General features: G+C 38.5%; 2 protein-coding genes across 3 annotated transcripts; one reads left to right on the top strand and one right to left on the bottom strand.

Moving 5' to 3' along the window:
* The first annotated feature begins 232 nt into the window (after positions 1-232).
* LOC120286424 lies at positions 233-3,869 on the top strand. Its single transcript, XM_039311506.1, has 2 exons — positions 233-771; positions 3,549-3,869. The coding sequence occupies exons 1-2, from the start codon at positions 233-235 to the stop codon at positions 3,565-3,567; spliced, it is 558 nt and encodes a 185-aa protein (XP_039167440.1). The 3' UTR covers positions 3,568-3,869.
* A 5,331-nt stretch (positions 3,870-9,200) lies between these two features.
* LOC104440706 lies at positions 9,201-14,901 on the bottom strand. Of its 2 annotated transcripts, none has more exons than XM_010053652.3 (11): positions 14,785-14,901; positions 14,426-14,496; positions 13,483-13,588; positions 13,239-13,337; positions 13,065-13,130; positions 12,818-12,934; positions 12,090-12,164; positions 11,571-11,673; positions 11,191-11,238; positions 9,832-9,953; positions 9,201-9,720 (listed from the first exon to the last, which is right to left on the bottom strand). In XM_010053652.3, the coding sequence occupies exons 2-11, from the start codon at positions 14,455-14,457 to the stop codon at positions 9,619-9,621; spliced, it is 870 nt and encodes a 289-aa protein (XP_010051954.2). In that variant the 5' UTR covers positions 14,458-14,496; positions 14,785-14,901; the 3' UTR covers positions 9,201-9,618. The 2 variants fall into 2 exon arrangements, with proteins under 2 accessions (XP_010051954.2, XP_010051955.2); XM_010053653.3 differs by having other exon boundaries at positions 13,483-13,568.
* Between the last annotated feature and the right edge of the window lie 7,760 nt (positions 14,902-22,661).

Here is a 22,661-nt window from a genome sequence, read left to right as displayed (position 1 = left end):
AATAAAGAAAGACAAAAACCAAAATTTTTTTTTTCTGGTCGGGAAAGGAAAAACCGAGTTGTCCGACTACAAAAGGACAAAAGCTGTCGTCCTTAACGAGTTTCCTCCTCGTGCCGAGATTTCCTTTTTTGGGCGCTATAAAAGCAACGCTAAGTTGTCCTGCGTCAACCTGCAAAGTGCAAAAAACTTTGGGTACGTGAGAGAGAGCCTTCTTGATCGGTCGAAACTCACCATGACCATCACCAACACTCCCTCCTCCTCCTCCTCCGCCCGCAACCTGGACACCCTCCCTCCTCCTCCTTCCCCAACCCAAACCCCGAGCAACCCATCATCAGCATCAGCTACCCACCCTCCTGCACAGTCCTCTGCTGGGTCCTCCCTCTCGGACCCATCATCCGTGGAGGATCGCCGCAGGAGGGAGAGCAGCACCAGAGCCTGGGTGGCGGAGCAGGAGCGCAGGATCGAGATGGAGATCATCAGGACCATCTGCTCCGGCCGCGGCGACTCGCTCAAGCCGAATTCCGGCACGGCCATCACCGTCGGGGAGCACTACGTCTGCGTCCGCTCCTACGACGGGTCCGACCCGAACTACCGGACGTGGGAGTGGCACGGGCACGTCATGACTGGCGAGGACAATGGGTTCGTGCCCGAGCGCATCTACGGGAGTTACCTCGAGAGGTTGACCGAGGAAAGTTGGTGCGACGAGGAGGAAGACGAAGAGAGAGCTGAGGATTCTACCTTTCCCATTGTCATTGGGAACGTGAACTTGAGGTTTGTGTAGCTAGACCTACCCGTTTCGCGTGTAAAAGTGAAATCTTTTTGGCTTGTGCGATTTGCCGTTTCCGTTTGTTCTCCCATGTCCTTTTGTGTCGGAGTGTTTTGAATTTTTTTCTATTGCTGAATGCATCCCTCTGTTTGGTTTCCTTTTAGAGTTATGCCTTTCTTTCTGCCATCGTTTTAGTCGCTTGGTCGTTGGTGTGTTGTTTGTTGATTTGTCTGTGTGGATTCTTGGGTTCTTTTGTCGTCGGAATACTCCAACTCCATGCCGAAGTTTCTGACTTCTGTTCATGTACTGTTCTGATATGAAATCCGTTGACTTCAGTAATATGACCTGCTACCCTGCATCGGACACCATTGAGGACTTGAGAGCTTTTAAACGTTTCTCAGTCCTGTTTAGAATGCTTCTTCCCTCGGGGAGAACTGGAAGCCTATGGCATAGAGATTTCGATGATCTTATGGGGGTATGCAAAAGATGTGATGCTTTTTCTCACCTTTTGGAGTAGTGTTAAATAGCATATGTTTCAAAAAGAGCTAGCTTTGTATTCAGTTTAGCATGACTAATGACATGATGTGTGCAAAGCTTATTCGTGACGGTGGGGGAGCTTACGGTTGTGTTTTCTAATCACGTGTAGGATGAGGCTTGATTAATCTAGCGATGATCTTATGAAACAATCCTATTGTACTTTTTAGTCGAGTTGGATGATCGTAAGTCCAACCCATAATAAGTTTCTACCTGAATTTGTCTTTGCATTGATGACTACTCTCCATATATACTATGTCTCGTTGTTATTGCAATAAGGAAAGTAATAAAGATTTGATCGGTACGTTATCGGGGTAGTTATTCACTGGGACCAACATTAATCCTAATCAAAGAATTACTTGTGATAGCTCACCAATCCTGTGGATTAAAGTCTTACAAATTTCAGACTCATAAAGCTTGAAAGGGTCATGCTTTCATTTCCAAAATCACCGAATTTTAATGAATCTGCAACCGTGCTTGCTATTAAAATTAGTTCATTCTCCTATACATAGTATAAGAGAGGTGGAAACTTGATCTTGGCAAATTTGGTTGTCATTCCTGAAATCTCTCATCTCCTTTCAGAACCATTCCATTGTGTTTGTGCTTGTATGTGTTGTGTGAGTGTGCATGCTTTTGTAAAAGACAGGGGAAAGGTGTTATTTAGGCATATGCTGTCTGGTCTATATTTGATTGTTTCTTGCAAACTAGATTCATGAAGAATCAATACCTTTGATTTTTAAAACTTAGCTATTTAGGTTTCTTTGGTCATCCTTGTTCATTTTAATTTTTTTTCCCAATGTCGTGCGAGTGCATAATGAATATATAGTTAGGATCTTATCTGCTTTGGCATTTGATGCGTTGCCTAATTATGACGTCGAACTTTACAGAACCTAGGCATAAGTTCCTGACTACATGTTATGCTAGATAATGACCCGAGCTAAATGTTCCAATTAAGCCAATTAAGTGTGAAAAGTTTCTGTATTCTGCTGTGTACTCCCTCTCGGTAGTGGGTCCCATACATCGGATGTATGTAAACATTTCTCATCTAGTGTATGTCATTATATATAATGCTGTGCAACATTTAAGTGCTATTCTCCATGTGTCAAGTGCATCTTCTTTTCCTGTGCAACCATCCTTGTAGAGATATTTGGTAAAGGGAGTTGGCTTTGGTAGTTTGTGCTTTTAGCACTAGGTGGTATTCATAAATGTATAACATGAGCTAAAGTGGATTAGTAATTGAGATTTTGGAAGATTTGTAACTGGAGTTTGGTCTAGAATGGGTGTGTACTTGATTTGGAAATCAAGAAATCAAGCAGTTTTATCTGGGGATCTTAGAAGTCTTAATCAGACCACATGTTGTAAAGTTTCTTGTCAGGTGTTTGCATTGGTCATGCTGTTGGAGGTGGGGAATTGATGCAAATCCATAGCTGCACTTATTGCATGCCCTGAATTGTTTAGAGGGCTGATAGCTGGAGTTTACCTACCTGTTTTGAAAATCTGTGCAGATATAATTGCTTCCTTATCACAAAAGGATAAAAATAGGAAGAAGGATGTGCAATGGAGTGCCAAGATGAAGTGTGAGCACCAGCAGGATGCTGTTAATGTGAATGCTGGCATTGGTATGGTGACTTGAGATCAGAACTGATTGATCTAAGCTAAAAGAATAGCTGTCATTAGCAGTGAAATAGATCTAAGCTATAAAAGTAAATTGGCAGAGTAATTGTGGAGATGTATTAAGTGGAGAAGAAGTGAGGAGAACCGGAAAACTGAGTAGATATTACAGGATGCTTTTCATGAAGAGGTTTTTAATCATCAGTAGAAAGGATCTTAGCTAGAAGAGAGGCTAATGCATGTGCAAGTTAGGTTGTGAGCCAAATGAATGAAAGATGTGTTTGTTTATCGGAGGGTATTTCACGTTCAATTTTCATTATTGAGATGCAAGTGCTTATGATTATTGTATTTGTATCCTTCTGTACGCTTGTTAATTGTAAACTTTTGTAGGTTTTTTTTGGTCCATATAGATAGTTTTGTGGATACTGTGACCTATCATTGTTATAAAGTGGCGTTGTATTGTCCTGATGTTGTATTTGTTGCATTGCACATCAGCATCTTTGGCAAATTTTTGTGACTCCTATTTAAGCATCTTCATGCTTCGTATGTTTGATAAGTCACAATTCTTTATATTGTAAGACTGGCTTTTTTATTTTGATTGTGCACTTCCTTTCCTTTGTTGAATTGAATTTGACAGGTTGAAGAGGTTCGACTGACAAGTTAGTTCAGAGCTGTAAAACTAATCCACAAGTTGTAAGACTACAATCCAGAATTGGCGACCATTCTTTCCTTTCAGCGAGATTCACCTTTTGGACATACAATTGGAGTTCTCCCCTCAATGTTTCGAATTTCAAAGGACAAGTTCACAAAATAGAAATACTGCATTCGCTATACTGTTGTTTTGATTCTTCATTTCTATCAAGCATTACCAACAGAAAACTTTTGCATTCATCCTCTATGTTGTAATTTTTATGCGACTCTGAAACTGCCTGGTTTACAGCTGCTAACTGTAAATTATTTGGAGTTATGTTCTCTCTTGTCTGGTTCCTATTGAATGAACTTTGGCATCTGTGGATTTTTTCTCATTTAACATTATTTGTCCATAAATTTTTGCACACCATGTTTCCTCTCCCACTTTGCCAGACACCGATGAATACATGCATGTGATCTTATGATGCTTGGCCACCTGAGCACTGATTCTGTAAACTTTATTGGGAGAAAGAGTTGCATTATGCTTTTGTAACCGTGACTAGACAATTGAAGGAATGCATTTGTGCCTGGTTTTTAAGGCTGCTTTGTTTAGCTTGGAAGAGCTGAAATGGTTTGTTTTCTTTTCTTTTCAACCCATTGAGCTCACTGCTCACAAACCTGAAACCAATAAGATAATAATATTTAGACAAAATCCAACAACAATCATTTCTTAAAACTTTGTTGTTGACTATATAAACCTTGCTGCAGTTGCTATGAAGCTACCAAGGTAAACAATGTCGGTCGGTATCATTGTGTTATCTGCGATTCCGAAAGCTTGAAGTCATAACCTATCATACTACTTACATTTCCAGCTCAATTCCTGGTCCGAAAGTAAAAATTGTACATATGCAGTGCGACAGTATCTGAATTTAGTTCGGTCTTTCTTTCTATCTTTTTATTTTTATTTTATTTGATTTGGGGGTTAAAGATCAAGTTCCGTGAGCTGTGATTGATAACCAGACCACTGAAAACTTCCTCATGTTTTGCACTTCATTGACATCATTCCAAATTGACATACAAGCCTGTGAAAATTTTACACCGATCCTTCTATAATCGCATCTATCCAAATCCATTTTCTTGGCCTCTAGATATGTTGCGACAAAGAAGGATCTCCAAGACTATCATGCTTTCTGTGTCACTACCTCTGTTACTAGGTACTATCATTAAAGAAAATGATATCACACCTCAAAGTCCGACTTGATTACTTTAAAGATCCGACTTCATTGTTTTACCCAATTCAAAGCCATATTTCCCAACACAAGGAAGATCGGATCATCACCTACTTCTGTTCCTAGAAGGTTTAACGGAAACTTAGAAGCTGCAAGCTCTGTAGGGCTTCCCAATTTTGGTGGTATTGACCATGAATTAGTTTTGAGGACACCGTTTATTTCCATGAGTTTGGCAGCGTCTGTCATAGAGCTGGGGACCGGCCCGGATAGCTGATTACCACCAAGATTTGGAGTTCTGGAAGAGTGAGATAAATCTGAAGAGGAACCCCGCTTAGATTGTTGAACCCACTGAAAACAATAGGTTGATAAGGGGCAGCTGGGCCCGAGAGATTATTGATCGAAGACGAAGGAACGTGAAGTTGGAGAGCTGGCCAAGTTCTTGGGAGCATGCTTCCTTCTAAAAGATTATCCACGATATGAAGGCCATAAAGAGACGAGAGATTCCCAGGCGGAGGCTGGATTTTTCCCTGCCAGTTAATTTGTAGATAGGTCCTCTTTTGATTAGTTTTAGAAGATAAATAAGCGCATTAGAAATCGTTCTGCTAAAGTTATTGCCACTCAGATTTATGATTGAAAGATCTACACAAAGAGACTTTAGGATGGTTATCCTATGAAAGAATTGTTCATCTGGCTAAATTGTATCGTTATTAAACGAATTTCTATTTCAAGAATATACATTTTACATCGTTATCAAATGCGTATTTTTCTTAAAAACTTATTTAATAAGAAAAATATAAACCAAAAATCAATTTCTGACAAGAATAATTATCATTCGCTCCCCAAAAGATTGAATTCTAAACAACCGGTCAATTTGGGAAGTGTCTTGTGGAAGCTGTTGTCATGGAGCCTAAACATTCGGAGGAAAGAAGGGTTTTGTGACAGCCTCTTTTCTTGTCCCATATCGCCTAGGGAGGGAGATCTTGGTTAGCTTATAAGGCTTGAGTCCCTCTAATCTGTGTCACGCGTTTTAAAACCGTGAGAGAAAAGACTGTGGTTGGGATGAGTGACGTAAAAGGGCAATCCACGAGTGAACTTGAACCTGTAATTGAAATGACGTAAAAGGGCAATCACCCTCTACGTTTTTCGCTACACGTAACACCTGGACAGTCATAGAAGGGAACATAGTTGTTCCATGAAATTACCACTAGAGACCATATGTAATCTGATCATTGAACGTTAGTAATGTCTGGGTAATCTATCTCATTTGTGACGCCCAATGTGGGTTTAGCTGGAGCTAAGCTGAAGAAATTGAAGATCAAGAAAAAATGAAATTAGTTTCACAGCCAAAATTTTTAAAACAATAGACCCGTCGCTGTAGTTCGACTAGAGTACACACATCAATGGCGGCTTAAAAGACTGGTACAATTAATGATCCTTTTCAATTGGTAGATTATTCAGCACAGCTATACAGTGACAATCTATCAACTATAAGCTAGACGGAGAGCTCTACTTTTCATGCACGAACTAAACATGTAGGACTACACTATTGTGGGAGAAAGTACTACTAGGCAAGATAAAGAAGTAATACGTCAAGATAAGTGATCAACTTACAGACATCTTTACCAAACTTGAAGCTGCAAATTTGGAGAGTTTTGAAAGCAACTTGATATGATTGCAAGGCCTATGTTAAGAAAGGGCAGCTCTTGAGGGAGAGTATTGAAGAGGTCACATTGCTTTTCTCTCCCCTTTTCTCCAAATTTTTCTCTCCTCTCCTCTCTCCAGGTTTTTCTCCCTTTCTCCGGAGACTTTCTCTCTCGAGAAGCCACCTTCTCTAGGTTAATCAAGCTGGCAAGTTGAGAACTTGATGAGAGGTGTGGAGACTTACCGACCTAGCATTAGTGTAAACAGGCAGATCGTCTTCCCATTAATAATAAGTAGAGTGCCACATATATATGGTGTGAGCAATGTAAGAGAGTCCATGTATATCAAAGTGAGGTGCGTACGAGTGATAACTGTGGCATGTGAAACTTGCCAGTGACTAAGTGACTGTAAATAACCATGTATTTACAATTCATATGTTACATAAATATTGAAGGTATTTTTCAATTGCTATTTTGAAGGGCAAGTATAGGACTCACTTAACAAGCGGTATAAGAGTAGGTCATCAAGAACTGGGAACCCAATAATCAAGAGTCGTGGTATACAATGACAATGGTTTGGTTGTCAATGCACAATCAAAGACTATGAATCGGAGTATGTCAGAATCCTATTAGTGCATAGTTAAATATTGTGATCGGTTGATCGAGGATCAATCTTACTTAGTATAGTGCTAGGCATTATGAGCAAGCTAAGATGATGGATGTTTTGAGCTTGGTTAACAGCGTCGAGAAGCACAACGACTCTTGTCATAATCATTGGAGAATCTGCATGCAATTTCACCACTTTGGGTCAAGATCTATGTCGCCAATGATGTCCCATAAATCTTGTAGGTAAAATTGCATGTGGATTCTCCAATGATTATGATTAGAGCCATTGTGCTTCTCGACGCTGTTGACCAAGCTCAAAACATCCGTCATCCTAGCTTGCTCATAATGCCCGGCACTATACCAAGTAAGCTTGGTCCCCGACCAACCGATCACAATATTTGACTATGTACTTATAGGATTCCGAAATACTCCGATTCATGATGCTTGCTTAGTACAATGGTTTGGACCACTATCGTCACGTACCATGACTCCTTATTGCTAGGTTTATGGTCTCAAATCGCTTGCTCTGATACCACTATTGAATGAACCTTATACTTGCTCTACCTCAAAATAGCAATTGAAAAATACCTTCACTATGTCTATAAAATCTCTATTGTGAATATACACACTTATCATACACTCACCTACTCGTAAGTTTCTCACGTCACTCCCACACACCTCGCTTTAACACTCCTCACACGAGGAGACCTACTCTTTCGATGCTCCCACCAGATGTTCCCTTCGCTCTATTTGAAACAAATGGTAAGAGGGTCTGCCTATTCATACTAATACTAGGTCTGATGTGAATCGTTGCGGAGGGATCGTTCTACGAAGGCTCAGATAGTGCGAATTGCAAACCTCGACCTCCAATCAAACCTGTGATTGGCAACCTTGGTATGAACGTGACCTATTGACGAACACGTGTCAACCAACCAACGTTATAGACACCACGAGCAAAAGAATTCGCTATCTCGCTCGATAAGTCAAATTGACCACCACAAAAGAATCTTGATTAGGTCAAGTCCTCAAAAGAACAGTAAAAATAGAACCTCTCAATTCTTTTTCTCAAAAATAAAATATATCTGTCCCCAAAGAAATTTGACAAATTCTTTATATAGGCTGCCACACAAACCCTAAAAACCAACCCTAAAAATCTAATGCATTATATTCTAAAATATTCATGTTTTAGAATATTCTTAAACAAGAATATATATAAATTGACTTGGTTAATTATTTGGTGACAAGGTAATTAAATTGCACCAAGATTTCCAAGATTCTTCAAGATTTGATCCAAGGTCATCTTCACGCCAAATATCACGAACTATAATGCCAACAGCTTGCCTGAATTGTTTGGCCCATGCTCAAGTAATCGAACCAATAGGAATGTACAATGGGTCCCTAGCACCCTCCTTGATATGACTCGATGTCCACATCAAAGTCGGTGGAGGAAGTCTCCACACGGATCTTAGTTGTTAACTTGCCACCTTGCTCAAGTTGGTAGCTTTATCTTCTGGAAATATCTAGAAAGGGTGGCTTCTAGAGATAGAGAGAGTGGGAGAGAGAGAAGAGAGAGAGAGAGAGAGAGGCGATGCGGAGCATTTGGGCTCTGTTTGAAGGTTCAATCAGTGGCACTTATGCTTGAAGAGAATTTTTAAAAGGTAAGGAGGATTCTAGAGTGGCAATGGCCGTATGACATCTTTTGTGGTTTGATCATTGGCACCCACAAGAAGTTTTTGCTTGAGAACTATCCCACGATGGCGGTTCATGACTCGACATTACCCTAAACCATTTCCGGAAGATTTCTCAAAGGTTCTCTTTCTATTGATAGTGTTGTTAAGGTAAATGTTCTTTTGTGAAAGTTAGATTCGAGTGTTCAGTTATGTTGAGGAACAAAATCTCGTTAATAATCTCATAGGAGATCTTGGTGCTTACTGCCAGTTGGATTAACTGAGTTGAGTAACAGTTTGTTGGAACTTTGTGTTTATTTTTGTACTCGTACTTGAGCCGTACTTGAGCCTCCATGGCTCTGCAGCTTATGGAGTTCGAAGGGTAAATTTTGACTCATGATTAACCGAGCTCTAGTGGAATTTACACTCAGGTCTTTGAAATTATAATCCGGAACTGAGGTTCTCGTAAGCAAGGTATAAGGACACCATTTGGCTAAACAAGCTCTCTCATAAGACGTGCATCAAACAAATTTTCCATTTGAGAACATATGTAGCATTTGAAACAACTTTGCTGTGCAGTTTGTGATGGCTCTGCCTCATCGGAAGTTTCACAGAACCCATGACACAGAGGACATCTGCATCGTTAGTTTTCACTCGGAGAAGCTTTTCATGAGACTGCTCCATATATTTTACAAGTTAATGGATGTGAATAAACAATGAAGTTAAATCTTTATTAAGAGCAACTGCAGGACACGCCTTTCTCATCCGAAATGAATCGGGCTGCTCCACACAGATTTTCGAGCGTGAATGAAACGTCGTAGCAAATAAGAGTGCTCTGAATTGCTGTACTCTTCTTTCTTGTGTGGAACCAAGGATTAGCTATGCTCATGTGCAGATGATGCACCGCCCCAGAAACCTTATATACTGCACATGAACTATATAGTTCTTCCTTGTAATACTTGTACGATCTCCTCTGCTCTTGATTGGATGCCTTTTAGATACTCCGTGAGGACCCTCTGCTGGTAAGAACCTCCTTCCTGGTAAGAGAGGAAAATGGAATGTCAGAGATATCAAAGAGCTAGCCAGAGAAGTGACACAAAAACATAACTCATCAATACGTGGCAGGCAAGGTCAAGAAATGGACTTACTGTTCGGATCAAAGTCCGCTCTATCCGCTTCTTTATGACTGCATATAAATCTTCCGGTGAAACATTACCTTTACCAACTGTCATGCCGTCAAGCAATAGCTTATTCCATTCTTCCTCTGGAGCTGTTGCAGTGAGCCATCCATTTTTGAGGCACCAAAGCAAGAATGTACAAAAAAAATCATCAGCTCATTGACCCAAAACGTATATAGTTGAAGAACACCAGACTGCAATACCGCAACAGTGTACTTCACAAGCTTGCTCTAAATTCAGAACTGCTTGTACCAGAGGTCAGCCATAAAATTCTTACAAAGCCAAAAGGCAAAAAATTCATCATCATCCAACCCACATTTTAAATAATCTAGAGGCAAATTAGGACTTAACAGTCAACTTACATAGGTTGTTACTTGGCTTTGAACGTAGAAAAAATCAATTTACCAACAATCACCCTTAAATCTCATTAACCAATCAAACTTGGCCCAGTATAGCCAGTCTGTCCATAGAAAAAATAAGAAAATCGCATGCACTCCAGATCATGAAACTATTGCATTTAATAGCTACTATTACCAAGATAAAAGAACAACGTTTTCATCTTCAAATCAGACATTTTGTAAGACGGACCTGGTGTCCGTGGAGTTGCAACAAATTCTAGAAGGTACACTCAACTTGAACAATTAGCCAGCTAGCTTACAATGTATCCCCAACATGGCACGACCTTTTTTTGTAGCCAAAAGAGATGAAGGAGGATCCTCAAACTCAAACCAGGCTTGCAGCCTGTACGAGGTAAGCTCTGGTTTCTGACCATAACTTGCTTTAGCTGTCAATTTTGACTTAAGCCAGGACTTCATTATATCCCATACTGACAATTTGTCATCAAGTAATCATACATATAACATTTCCTCGTGGTTTGTACTGAAAAATTATCAAAGATGTAGATGAAAATGAGATATGAACTTTTCTTTTACATTTCCAAGGAAATTTTCTTCATTTATATTTCTCTTAAAAGCCAAAAAAGGATGAATTAGGTTTGGCTTCTGGTTTCTCATGGACTTTTGATAACTGAAAGACAGTTGGATTAAGAGTCAAAAGTCGGATGAGAAAATTGGCTCCCCAAAAACTAGACTTCGCATAAGGAGCTACAAGAAGGGTGGCATATAAAATTATATGACCTTTTCTGTGCTTAGATTGATCTCATTGTGCATGACTTTAAATATATCATATAATTCGGCCACAGAGAAAACATAACCAAGTAAGAACTGAAAAATTGACTAAGCTTACGCCTTTATAAAGACCCATTACAGTCAAGTCGTCAAATTTACAGAAATAAAGCACCAAACATAAGTAAATTCATGTGAAAACCACCTTTTATAAGGACCTCCAGGAACTCCTCTGCCTTCAACACTTCATTTCCTGCAATTCGTTCATATCACAAAGTCAACTTCATATCAGCCCCATTACAGGCATGTCAGAGAAATATGAAAAGATTCTGAAGGAGCATGGAGAACCAGAAAAAGAGACAAATATTGTATGTCCAAAATTCCCAGTCTCCCACAACTAATTGCCTCACTAATTGAAACATCAATATTTCCTCAAAACATCTACCTCTATGATTTTTTACTTTGAATGTAAATATAGATCTAATCGAGAGTCAACACCAAAAGAAGTTGATGTTATAACCTTTCAGATAGCCTACCTCCTTCAAGGTTAACATAATAATTATCAACTTGCTCACTATTATTCACCTCTCTTGGCATAACTGCGCTTGGAGAGAACTCTGGAAGCATAAAGTTGCAAGACTTTCTGTAGCATAGCCACAAGCCCGGGCTTGTCTACATCTTCTTTTGCCTGCACATGGTGTAGATATAAAAACCTAATTATATGCATAAAAAAATCATGGAAGAGAAATTGGCATTAACATGCAGTTTTGCTTGCAAAGGAAACAAAACAGAGATGGTATTATCAAATATATCTTCATTGTATGAAATTTTATCAGCACAAACATTTGGTATTATCAATGATGAAATTGAAATGTCAACCCTCGAAAATATATACAAGCGTATTTTCTCACTCTACCTCACATTTGAGTTGAGTTGCCATCATGGAATGAAGAAATCAATATCAACCACAAAAGACAGACGATGATCAGGAGAAGAACTAGCAATAGTTGAGTAAATGGATGAAAGAAAGATCATAATCAGGAACAGCAACTATAACCAAAATATCTTCAAGCAGATGTCCATAGAAGTAGCAAAGAGACTTACTTGTCTTAACTGAGCATTAACTTCAGAGAGGAATCCCTCATCTAGTTGACCTTCTTGCTCCCTTTGCATTACTTCCTAGGAAAAATCTACTCTGCTCAATACATATAATCACAACATAAACCATAAAGTGTCTTATGAGTGCAATGGTGAGATAGGATGACATGATAATGAAGCTCCCGGAGAAACAATTCACCTTCAGAGGAAAAAAATATCTTCATGCACAGAGAAGCAATGAAGCATGACCAGTTTTCAATTCTCTTACTCTATAAGGAGGTCAAGAGATTGATGAAAAACGGAAGGCAAGGTAAAGGCCATGTTTACTGGCCATTTTCAGCTACTTCTAACTTTTCCCGGCGAATTTCCTCCCATTTGTGGTAATATTATGAAGATTATATACAATTCTATACTATAATATTTAAATATTGAATTTTCTTCAATATTTGAAGCTTAATTATAGTTAAAGTGTGAGTTCCGCAAATTAATCACCGATTTAAAAGTAGAAGCCCCTGACAGATCCTAAATAAATCATGCGACTGGCTGATGAACAATAGACAAAATCAAATTTATCCTCATTGTGTATAGAAAATGAGTCAACTCCATTCACTGGGATAAGGCTCAGCTTTTGTTGTATGCATGGAACGATGAGTTACAAATGTAGTCTAGATCATTTATGTGCACTAAAACTGCCACAGCAAAGCAACAACTCAGAAAATATTATAAACACATACTTCCTCCATTGCTTTAAGAGCCTTAGGGTCTCTAGGAGGCCAGGAAATCTCTTCCTTTTCATCAACAACAGGCTTTAAAATTCCCTTGAGAACATCAGTCGAAGATTCTATCTTTTCCTGCAGAGGCAAGCATAAAAGATAAGGTGCAATAACAAACAAAACAAAGAGCCTCAATAGACAAAGCCAGGGTGTTAAAGGTGAATCTTCCATATGTGCTTGTGCATGTAAATGAAGGGGAGAAAGATACATTAGTTTTATGGACAAGGCGGTCCACTATGCTCATCACAGATAGAGCCAATTCCTCGTAATCTTTCTGCATAGATATGAAATGATGTCAAAACCATTTCTCAACAAATACTAAGGAATGATTTAGCAAAGGAAAAATTAAGACAGCAGAATCAAACAAGTCCAAGAACCATGCTTTATCATCATCTGACTTGCAGGTATCGGTTCTTGCAGCAAGTCTTATCCAGAATCCCTCATTAAAGGCCAGGATGTTCTCTCCAACAATTTGCTGAACCTGCATGAAGATTGAAAGGCAAAGTCAGGAGGAAAGTATATTTACATTTAAAGTTATTGACCAGTCATATCAATATCATAAATGAAAAGTTTTTACCAAATCCAATTACTAATTAGGAGAGAAAAGCAAGGCATCATCCACTCACCTCCTGTGGGTTTGCATGCCTCAGAAGATCTATCAACCTGTCAATTTCTACTGTCTTTTTGAAAGCTTCTTCTGCATCGTTACTGACTGCACATATCAAAGTTCTCCTGTATTATTAGACCCAAATGTGCCACTCTATTATTATTCTTCTCAGATATAAAAAGTTGATGAGAACCATATAATGCATAGATGCCCACCGCATTTAAACACATGCAGGCCTAAAGACCAAAACTATGAGTTGGAAACTATGCATTACGAAAACGATAAAAGACATTTGAGCAAATACTAAAAAAAGACGGTGGAATACTGCTTGTCCAACATTGAGCAGTCTTATACAGTATATAAGCAATCCCTTAAAGGAAAATCCTAAACAAAAATTTAGAATTATGAGTTCAAGTTGGACAGGGAGAAGATTAAGGTCAAAGAAACCATTTCATCCAATTATCATCAATACATCTTTGGCACAATTCTGTTAAAACCACCAAGTGACAACTTTGGGAGGATCTATATAGAAGCACAAACAAAGGGGCCCAATTGAATCATAAATCCGCATGTTCTTTGCTCAGGGTCAGAAGCCTTACATTGAATTTAAGAATAAAGAGAACAGGTCAGATGATCAACAAAGTTAACAAACAGGGCAGGCTCTAATACGAATGTCTTTGAAAATTCAGTTATGACTCATTTATAGAGAAACTAAATGAGCAAATTAGAAATCAGGACTAATTGCAGGATCCTAAAGTCTTACAGAATTGCGCAAACCAGAGAGAGACAGAGACAGAGACAGAGACAGAGAAATCACAAACCAAAATTCATCGAGTTAATGAAACCATGAAAAGAGCCTGCATCGCATCGCATGCACAAGCTTGATCATTGTCATGCCACAGCATCGCCGAAACAACAGAAAACACGACTGCCAGCAACCCCCGAAACAGACAGATTAATACCTCCTTCTGGAGCACGGCCTGAATTTCCCCATATCCAAACACCAGCCGCGTGCATTTCTAGGCGGTCGAGCCTGTAAGACGTCAAAGCACATTGACCAGAAATCAAACAAAAGAGTCCTCCAGCTGAGAAGTAGCTTCTCCTCATCGCACAGTTCGATCGAGAACCGAAGTGGAAACTAATCACACTACGCGTCAAAAGCCCTAATCCTCCAACCCGAAACGATCAGAACCTCCTCCGCTCCGCTCCGCTCCATTTCCTCCATCGCATCAAATCATCCCCCACAAAAAAACGGCTAAAAACACTGAACCACGACATGCGCAGGTCAACATAGGAGGGATGAAGAACAAGGGAGGAGTACCTGACGAAGAGATGACGGCGGCGGACCGAAGCGGAGGCACGGCGGCGCGCCGGAGAGAGAGCGAGGCCATGTCCGTACGGTGGCGGAAGAGCACCACCACCACGTAGCGACCGTTGCAAATTGAAACCACCGAGTCCCGATAAAATGAGGCGACGGTATGACCTCTCGCTTTGGGAGGGCAAGATCGTGTGGAGCGCGCGCGCGCGTGCAGCAGCGGCATCTCGGCCTTCGGATCTCGTGGGTTCTTTGCGATCAAGGGCTGAGGATGGCCGATGGATCTCCCCTATCGGTACTATCTTTTGGGCTTTTGATTGGACCAAAGCCCGGCACTCTTGGGCCCATACCAGGCCCGTGGTCCTTAATGGACCGAGCTCATGCCCAAACCCAACGGCTCCGCATTTATTTACTCTCTCCTTGTAACGATTTAGCTGCATTTTAGTCCGTTTGTTAACGTTTGTATCTCTATATTTTTCTGTTCTTTTGTTTCTTAGAATACAAAAAAGAAAAATAGAAACCTATATGATAATATCAATTAATTTTTCTATTTTCTGGAATAGAAAAATGACCGAAGAATGGATTTGGAATAAAATCAAGAATAAAAAAGATTTGTTTTTATTTGGGAATAATTTGTGAAATAAGTCATTTTCTTTTTGTCTTTTGCTTTTCTTTTCTTCCTCTTCCTCTTCTAATTGGTTCGCTACTGATTGTCGATTGCTACCCACCACTGGTCATTGCCACTCGGTGACCAATTAGAGGAGGAAGAAAAGAGAGGAAAAAGAAAAAATTTGTTAAAAAATTAAAAGAAATTATACAATACAAAAAAAAAATTGTAAGTCATATAAAACACATTTCCATTCTTTTTCTATTTCGAAAATTAAAATTTTGTATAGTTACCGAACACATTCTTTTTACTCAAAAATTATTTTAGATGATAAAAGAAAAAATCTAAATAAATTTTTTCTGAAAATAAAAAGGTTATTAAATACACTCTTAATTATCGCAACAAAATAATCGTGTCTAACTAGCCCAATTTAAGTCCAACGCAATTGATGTGACTCGTTCGGCGGATTCCGCTAAAACAACGTGTTTACATGCCAGCATAGCCCCCTTTGACAAGACGCTTCACCGAATGACATGCCTAACCTAACCCACTAGAAAAACTCATAAGCAAATGAGAAACGGCAGATCCACGAGGAAGAACTTCCAATGTCACGTTTCATCATCTTGAGATCGATGCCAGGGAGTCCAATGGATCTTTTTCAATCAGACAAACGGTTCTCAAATTTATCAATAGTGTTCTCTCAAGTAGGCTTATCTTTTGCTTGTAAATGGGAGCCCGTCGTCGCATTTGCATGGAAAATTGTGAGCGATCTTCAATAACTCTCCTTACATGACATCCCAATTTGTCTTGAGAAAAGGCAAAGTGAATCTATCCAGTCTCTCGGTGCTTCTCCCCGTTACATCTTGGAAAAAAATTATTCAAAACTCCATTTATTTTAAGGAACATAATTTTCAAACAAAAAACCAAATTTTCTGACATTTGGTTCATAATAAATAAAATAATCAAGGAAAATGTTCTTGGACAATGAAAAAAAAAATAAAAATAAAAAACCTTAAAAAGTGGGGAGATGATTTCATCTTTTCAAAAATATGAAATTATCTTCCCTCCTTTCTTTCGCCCAGACCGAGGCCTCTATGCACTCCTTCACCTTCCTCTTCTCTTTATATAATTTTTTCTTTTCTTTTCATTTTCCCTTTTTTCTTCTTCCACGGCTAGTTGCTAACCATGGCAACAGCCATAAGCGAGGGACAAGCTCACCCAAGGCTGGTGAGTCTCAACCTTGCCCAAGACCAATAAGGCTCGACCTCACCAAATAGGGAGCTTTAAGCTTGTCAATTTAGGCCCCATTTGGTTCAACTTTCCTAAAGGGCTTTGGGCCCAAAGCCCATTGAAAAAAATATTTTTGTGTTTGGTAAATATTTTTGAAAGCTCATTGACCAAATATTAACATTCTCAATGCTAAAAGGTCAATGCACGTTCGGACCAGACTTTGAGCATTGGGTATTTTGAAAATGCAAGTTCACTGTTCATCAACATCATTGTTCATCTTCTTCCCCATTCGTCTTCGTCTTCCCTGCTTGAGAATCGGGTTTCTTCGACAATCACCATCGCCGCCTGAGGGTCGTGTGTCCTCGATGACCACCCCTTGGGGTTAGTCGATCCCAATAGTAGCTGTCGGATTTGATTTTCAGACTTTAAAAAAATGTATATATATAAATAACAAAAGTCAATTACAAATATGAGATTTGCCAAACGGTATTTATGCTAAAGTTACTTTACAATGCTATTTGAGATTGCAATTTATCAAATAGTGTAGCATTTCGGAAAACCCATTTACCTCAAAGATATTTGCATTTTCTCAAAGTCATTTCTGCAAAGTTGAACAAAACGGGCCCTTAGTAAGGCCTCGCGCTTCAACCTTCAAACCTTGAGCTTCGACCTTCAACCTCGCTACATTGGCAAGGCCTCAAGCTCATCAATCTAGTGAGATGGAGCCTCACCTGAGCCTCCCTAGCGTTGGGTGAGCTTGTCCCTTACCTATGGCCAATCACCTCTGTAGGTGACCAATTGAGGAATAAGGAAAAACAAAAGGGGGAAAATAGAAATAATAATATTTAAAATAGAAAGTAAACAGAATATTTTGGTAATTTTCCCTAAGAAAATAAAATTATATTTTTATACCAAATAACAATAAATAATATCTAATTCATTTCAAATTTCAGCCAAACTCATAAAAAATATTGTCATTTTGAAAATAATTTCTAATTCATTTTCAAATTTTTCCAAACATAAAAAAAAAATAAAAAAATTGTCATTTTCCCGAGAATTGACTTTCTAGAATATATTTTTCAGAAATGTCCTTTTCCACAAAAAATTAGTCTTAAAAACATTGCATGGAAACCGGTTTGGTCATAATTTATTTTAATTTTTGTTAATTTAATCTTAAACTTTTATGTGAAATTTCAATATAGTCGGTATGGTAAATTTTCATTGAAAATTGTTGACGTTGTAGTATAATCATTACCGACCGTCCTACATGACAGGCCCAACCATTGCCTAGCTTGCTTGACATCAGATTGGCCAACATCCGAGGTCAAGTAGAGCCATCTAGGTTGGATCTAGGGCTTGCTTGGGCTCAATCTGGGATCTAGCAATAGAGCGCACCGGCTGAGCTTAGGCTCGACGATAGCGAGGACGAGCCACGGCCGAGCCAGAGAAAATCACCGGCGATGACGTGGACTAAGAGCATAGGTGTCGGTGGTGCAGATATATGGCAAGGGGCGGTGGAAAGCAGAAACTTCTAATTCTCCTTCTCTTTTTTTTTTTTTTTTTTGGGGTTTTGAATTGATTTACTAATGGTTTAAAGATGAGTTTTTTTTTTTGGTCGAAACAGGTTTAAAGATGAGTTCACCATGGACCATTTTTCAGTTGGACTCGACTACGATAAACCCATTCCAACCTTTTATTAAAAGATTCGAGTAAACCTTATTCATCGAGCTCGAATGAGCTCAAAGGGACCCGGCGATAAAGATTTCTTTCTTCGGCGCTTGTAATGTCGTCTCTGAATGTCCTTAGCCTCCTGATGTCGCTCCTTTTTCCTTCAATCCCTTGTTCATCGTCCCCTCCTCCTTCGAGAGTCGCCGGTCCTCTAGAGTTTTCCCTGCTTCAGCTCCTACTTTTGTCGAGCCGGCCGGAGTTGAGTCGGCCCGTCCTCTGCTCGATGCCGCCGCTCGGAAGCACACTCCGAGACTTATTTGGCCAGGCAGGCTGCTGTTGTCGGAGCTCAACAGCCTGGCCGATAAGGACTTCGCTTCTGAAAGGTCCTGGCCAAGAGGGAAACATAATTACCCGGAGAAATTCTAAACGCATACCAACTATTCTCTAAGGAGAAATTGGATGTCGAATGATTTTTTCTTATTTAGAGAATGAATAGACTTTGACTAAATTAAGAGGCTAGCCAATATATTATTCGATTAGAAGAGAGTCAAGAGATTCACCTCAACTAGTTGGTTGAATTACCTCGATCACTTAACTATTCTCATGGAATATTTAAAAAAAAAAACTTTATATGAAATATTTCACTCCTTTTTTTTAACGCTTTCAAATCATTTGTGTTTCATATATCATATTTGATTTTCGTTTATAGATTCTTATATTTTCCTTCTGAAATTTGATTATTTTGATAGTCATGATAGGCAAAATTATCAAGATATTTACGATAATTGTAATTGTCAAAATAATTATTTCTTTTTCATGATAATTAACCATGATAACTGTAATAAGGCTCACGCTATTTTCACACTCTAACTGGCTGTAACATTCACTAATGTATTGAGTTGACGAAAATAATATTAAGAGAACCATTTAATCAAAATCACAAATGGAAAGAGTAAAAGTTGCTATTTATTGAAGACGCAGATGCAGACGCAGAAGCCACACATTTTCATAAAAATACAAAAATGTCCATATCAATCAAAACAAACCTTTTACTCCACCACCTCATGTTATTTTCCATTGTTTTCATACAAACTTCATTCCTCTCTTCCACTTTACTTACAGTTACAGTGCTAAAGCATATTTCTATAATGGATTTTGTAAAAAGTTTGACCTTGTTGGTAATCTTTGTCAATTGAGGTATCTTATGTACAAATTATAATAAAGAGTCCACAACTTTAACCAAAGAACTCCTCTAGAAAAATTAAACTAAATAATTATAATTACATAGAGTTGTTAGACATTGAACCTTAGAGAGACATTAAAAACTAAATGTACTTTAGTTATATTCTTCTAAATTAGAATCCTAACAACTAAACTTATAAAATAAGCGAATCTTAGATGATTCTCATAAAAGAGTAACTTCTACACGACAAAAGAAGAAACGACAATTTAGAAAAGGTCGATGAAAATCATTAGATCAATTGATCTATATTTAAGGTATGTTTTTGCTCTTTCCATCAATCTTACCATTAATGAGGTCCTAATGAGGGTTATTTTGGAGTATTTAAATCTTAGGCGTGTTCAAAACTATTTGAGATGTGGAATTAATGTGAGATCTCTTAATAATTAGAATTATAAGAATAGAAATCTTGATAACTAGAGAATGTCAAGAATCCTTAAACATGGTGATAGCCAAGTTATTAATCTCTATCTCTACCCCCGACATTTGGTTTGATCTTGACATACCAGATTTCATAAATATTCAAGGAAGAGAATGCTTACCGGGTGTAGTTGTGAGATATCGCGAGGGTCTCGAGGCTTTTAGAATATTGAAACTTGAGGCCTTGATCCAAACCCGTATTGTAGCAATTTTTTATACCAATTTGATACCCAACCACCTTTCTTATTGCAAAGAAAGAACTCATTAGCACTTCTCGTGCAGCCACTTGGACTCGATTTTCCACATTTATTTTGGGTCAAAAATCAATTCGAATTTTAGGATTAAGATTAAAATTAAGATTGAGCTAGTAGATCGAAAAGAACAACCTCTAGACTAAAGCGAAAAAAACGAATATTCGGTCCGTTGCATAATTAGAAGTCGGGACAAATGAAGATTATTGTGCCAAAGGCTAACGTCAGAGGATTGCACATGACCCGACATTATTTTATGTGAATTAGGCCAAATTGATGCCTCCACTTGTAGGAGGCCTATCTGCCAAGCGTTGAAAGGTTGGTGGGTCGTAAAGACTAATTACAAAATGCGTGTCGTGTTCCTTGTGTTAAGGGAGTTCCTATATCTTTTACAATTGATTTTGATGTTTATCATGCAAATCTTTATCTGTAGTTGTTTTTCTCTAAGTAGAAGGACAGAAATGATCGATTGGCGTGACTAACCTTTCTAGACGTCATCACACGAGAGTCTCATGCTCTTTAGTCTCTATCGAACAATCAATCTGAGCATAATTACACATAGTACGAGTAATCCTAAAGTTTGAAATTGATGAACCCGTCATTACAACTTCACCACGCGTGCTAAAAGTCATGAAGTTTTTTTCATACAAGACAACAAACGCCCAAGATATAAGCAGATAAAATATTTGTTCATGATATGCTTGAATTTGTGATTATATGGCAAATTAGCCGGCCCTCATCAATGGGTCGCAGTGCTCTGCGATTATTATATGTAATTTAACAACATATAATGGGGATTTCCTTTTCCTATATTTTAGATGGAGGCACCAGCCCTTAAATCGAAGCTTGTGACCTATACAAATAGCTATGACTTAGAGCAATTTGTTCACAGTTGATAAGATTTGAACATACGACTTCTAAAAATCAATTGTACCAATTCCGTGCGTTCATCACATGGATTTTCAACTTTCGTGATATGTTACCTGGATACCAAAATCACAATTGCTATTCACCCTAAGTCCCCACCAAGCACCACATCTCCTTAGATTCCGTTACTTTTCTTGGGTCAATGTTTTTTCTCGAAGAATCTTTCAAAAGCGCAAAAGATAACTCGTGTAGACCCTTCTAGTCCCCGCACCCAAGTGGCAAAATCGCCTCCAAACACTGCCTATAACCATGTTTTACGGGAACTAACAATCTCAATTTGTCTTGACCTAACTTACCAACACACGCCACGACTCGATAATGCAAATGGCCTAACTAACTTTATCTTATGTAGCTCTGTAAACTGGCTAGATTCGTCTGGAGGGATGATAAGCCGCCTCGCTATGTAGATTACAGGGACGATGTAATTAAGAAAAATTGATGTATGTTGGTTTTTGTCACTTTATTTTATCAGGAAAGCAGTTCTTTTATGAATTCACATTCTAGCAAGTACTTAAGAACACTGGCTAAACACATCTCGTATGAAATAATTCTTAAAAAGGATGCGTTATTCAAAACACAAGAAATTAGTGCATTACAAGTTGTAAAGTTTCCTCAATCGATAGCTTAGGACGTGTTTGGTAAACATTCGCAATTTTACCAAAATCTATTTTGGAACAATTTTTGCTCATAAATCATTTTTTTATTTATTTTGTTCCCATGACAATTTCTGAAATTTTGAAAACATTTAATAAATATTCAAAATTTATATTCTCGGAATAGAAATATGTTTTGTAGAATTCTTAATTTTTTTTATTAATTTTTAATACTTTTATTATGTTTTGCTTATTTTTCTCTTTTTCATTTTCTCTTTTCTTCCTCCTTCTTTGTCACCAATCGCTAGTCACGAGAGTGGTTAGCAACCGGTTAGGCAAGATTCAACGAGCTCGCTAAAGGCTCGTTTGGCCACCTATAAGGCCAAGCCTCACGGTGGCCTGATAAGGCCTAGCCTCGCATTGGTTGGTGAGGTTAAGCCTCGACTAGATTAGGTGAGGCCGAGCTTAGCCATGGGTGAGGTTGAGCCTCTCCAGCCCTCATCTGACCAATTACGGACCATGATTGAGATTGGTGACTAGCCAAAAGGAAGAAAAAGAAAAGGAAGTAGAAGAAAAGTGAAGAGAAAAGCAAAAAAAAAAAAAAGGACTTGATTCTAAAAATTATTTTTGGGAATAAGAAGTAACTTTTTTTTACTTCTTGATTATGTTCCAAATCCATTTTCTAGAATAAAAAAATGAATATTTATTTTTAGAAACAAAAAATTATCAAACAAACTTCTTTTTTTTTGTTTTGGAGAACAAAAAAAAAAATCAGTTGTTTTTGCGAATATTACCAAACATGCCCTTAGCTATCCAACTGAACGGCATGGCGAGGCATTTGGTGTTAAATGCTGGAGGCGACTATTCGCGGTGGTTGAGGAAGGGGCTAGATATTATTGTTTACTGTTGTGTTTTGATGGATGCAAGAAATGAGTGGGGTGCTTCCA

This window comes from Eucalyptus grandis, chromosome 4, assembly GCF_016545825.1.
Source record: "Eucalyptus grandis isolate ANBG69807.140 chromosome 4, ASM1654582v1, whole genome shotgun sequence".
Lineage (NCBI taxonomy): Eukaryota > Viridiplantae > Streptophyta > Magnoliopsida > Myrtales > Myrtaceae > Eucalyptus > Eucalyptus grandis.
Note: the sequence above shows the minus strand (reverse complement) of the source record. Positions and strands in the feature narration are given on the sequence as shown.

Coding starts and splice junctions, on each gene's coding strand:
- LOC120286424 (XM_039311506.1), top strand. CDS start 233: ATGACCATCACCAACACTCCCTCCTCCTCCTCCTCCGCCCGCAACCTG.
- LOC104440706 (XM_010053653.3), bottom strand. CDS start 14,480: ATGCACGCGGCTGGTGTTTGGATATGGGGAAATTCAGGCCGTGCTCCA. Junction 13,338..13,482: donor GGCATGCAAACCCACAGGAG/GTGAGTGGATGA, acceptor ATCTTCATGCAG/GTTCAGCAAATTGTTGGAGA. Junction 11,239..11,570: donor GCGCAGTTATGCCAAGAGAG/GTGAATAATAGT, acceptor AACGAATTGCAG/GAAATGAAGTGTTGAAGGCA.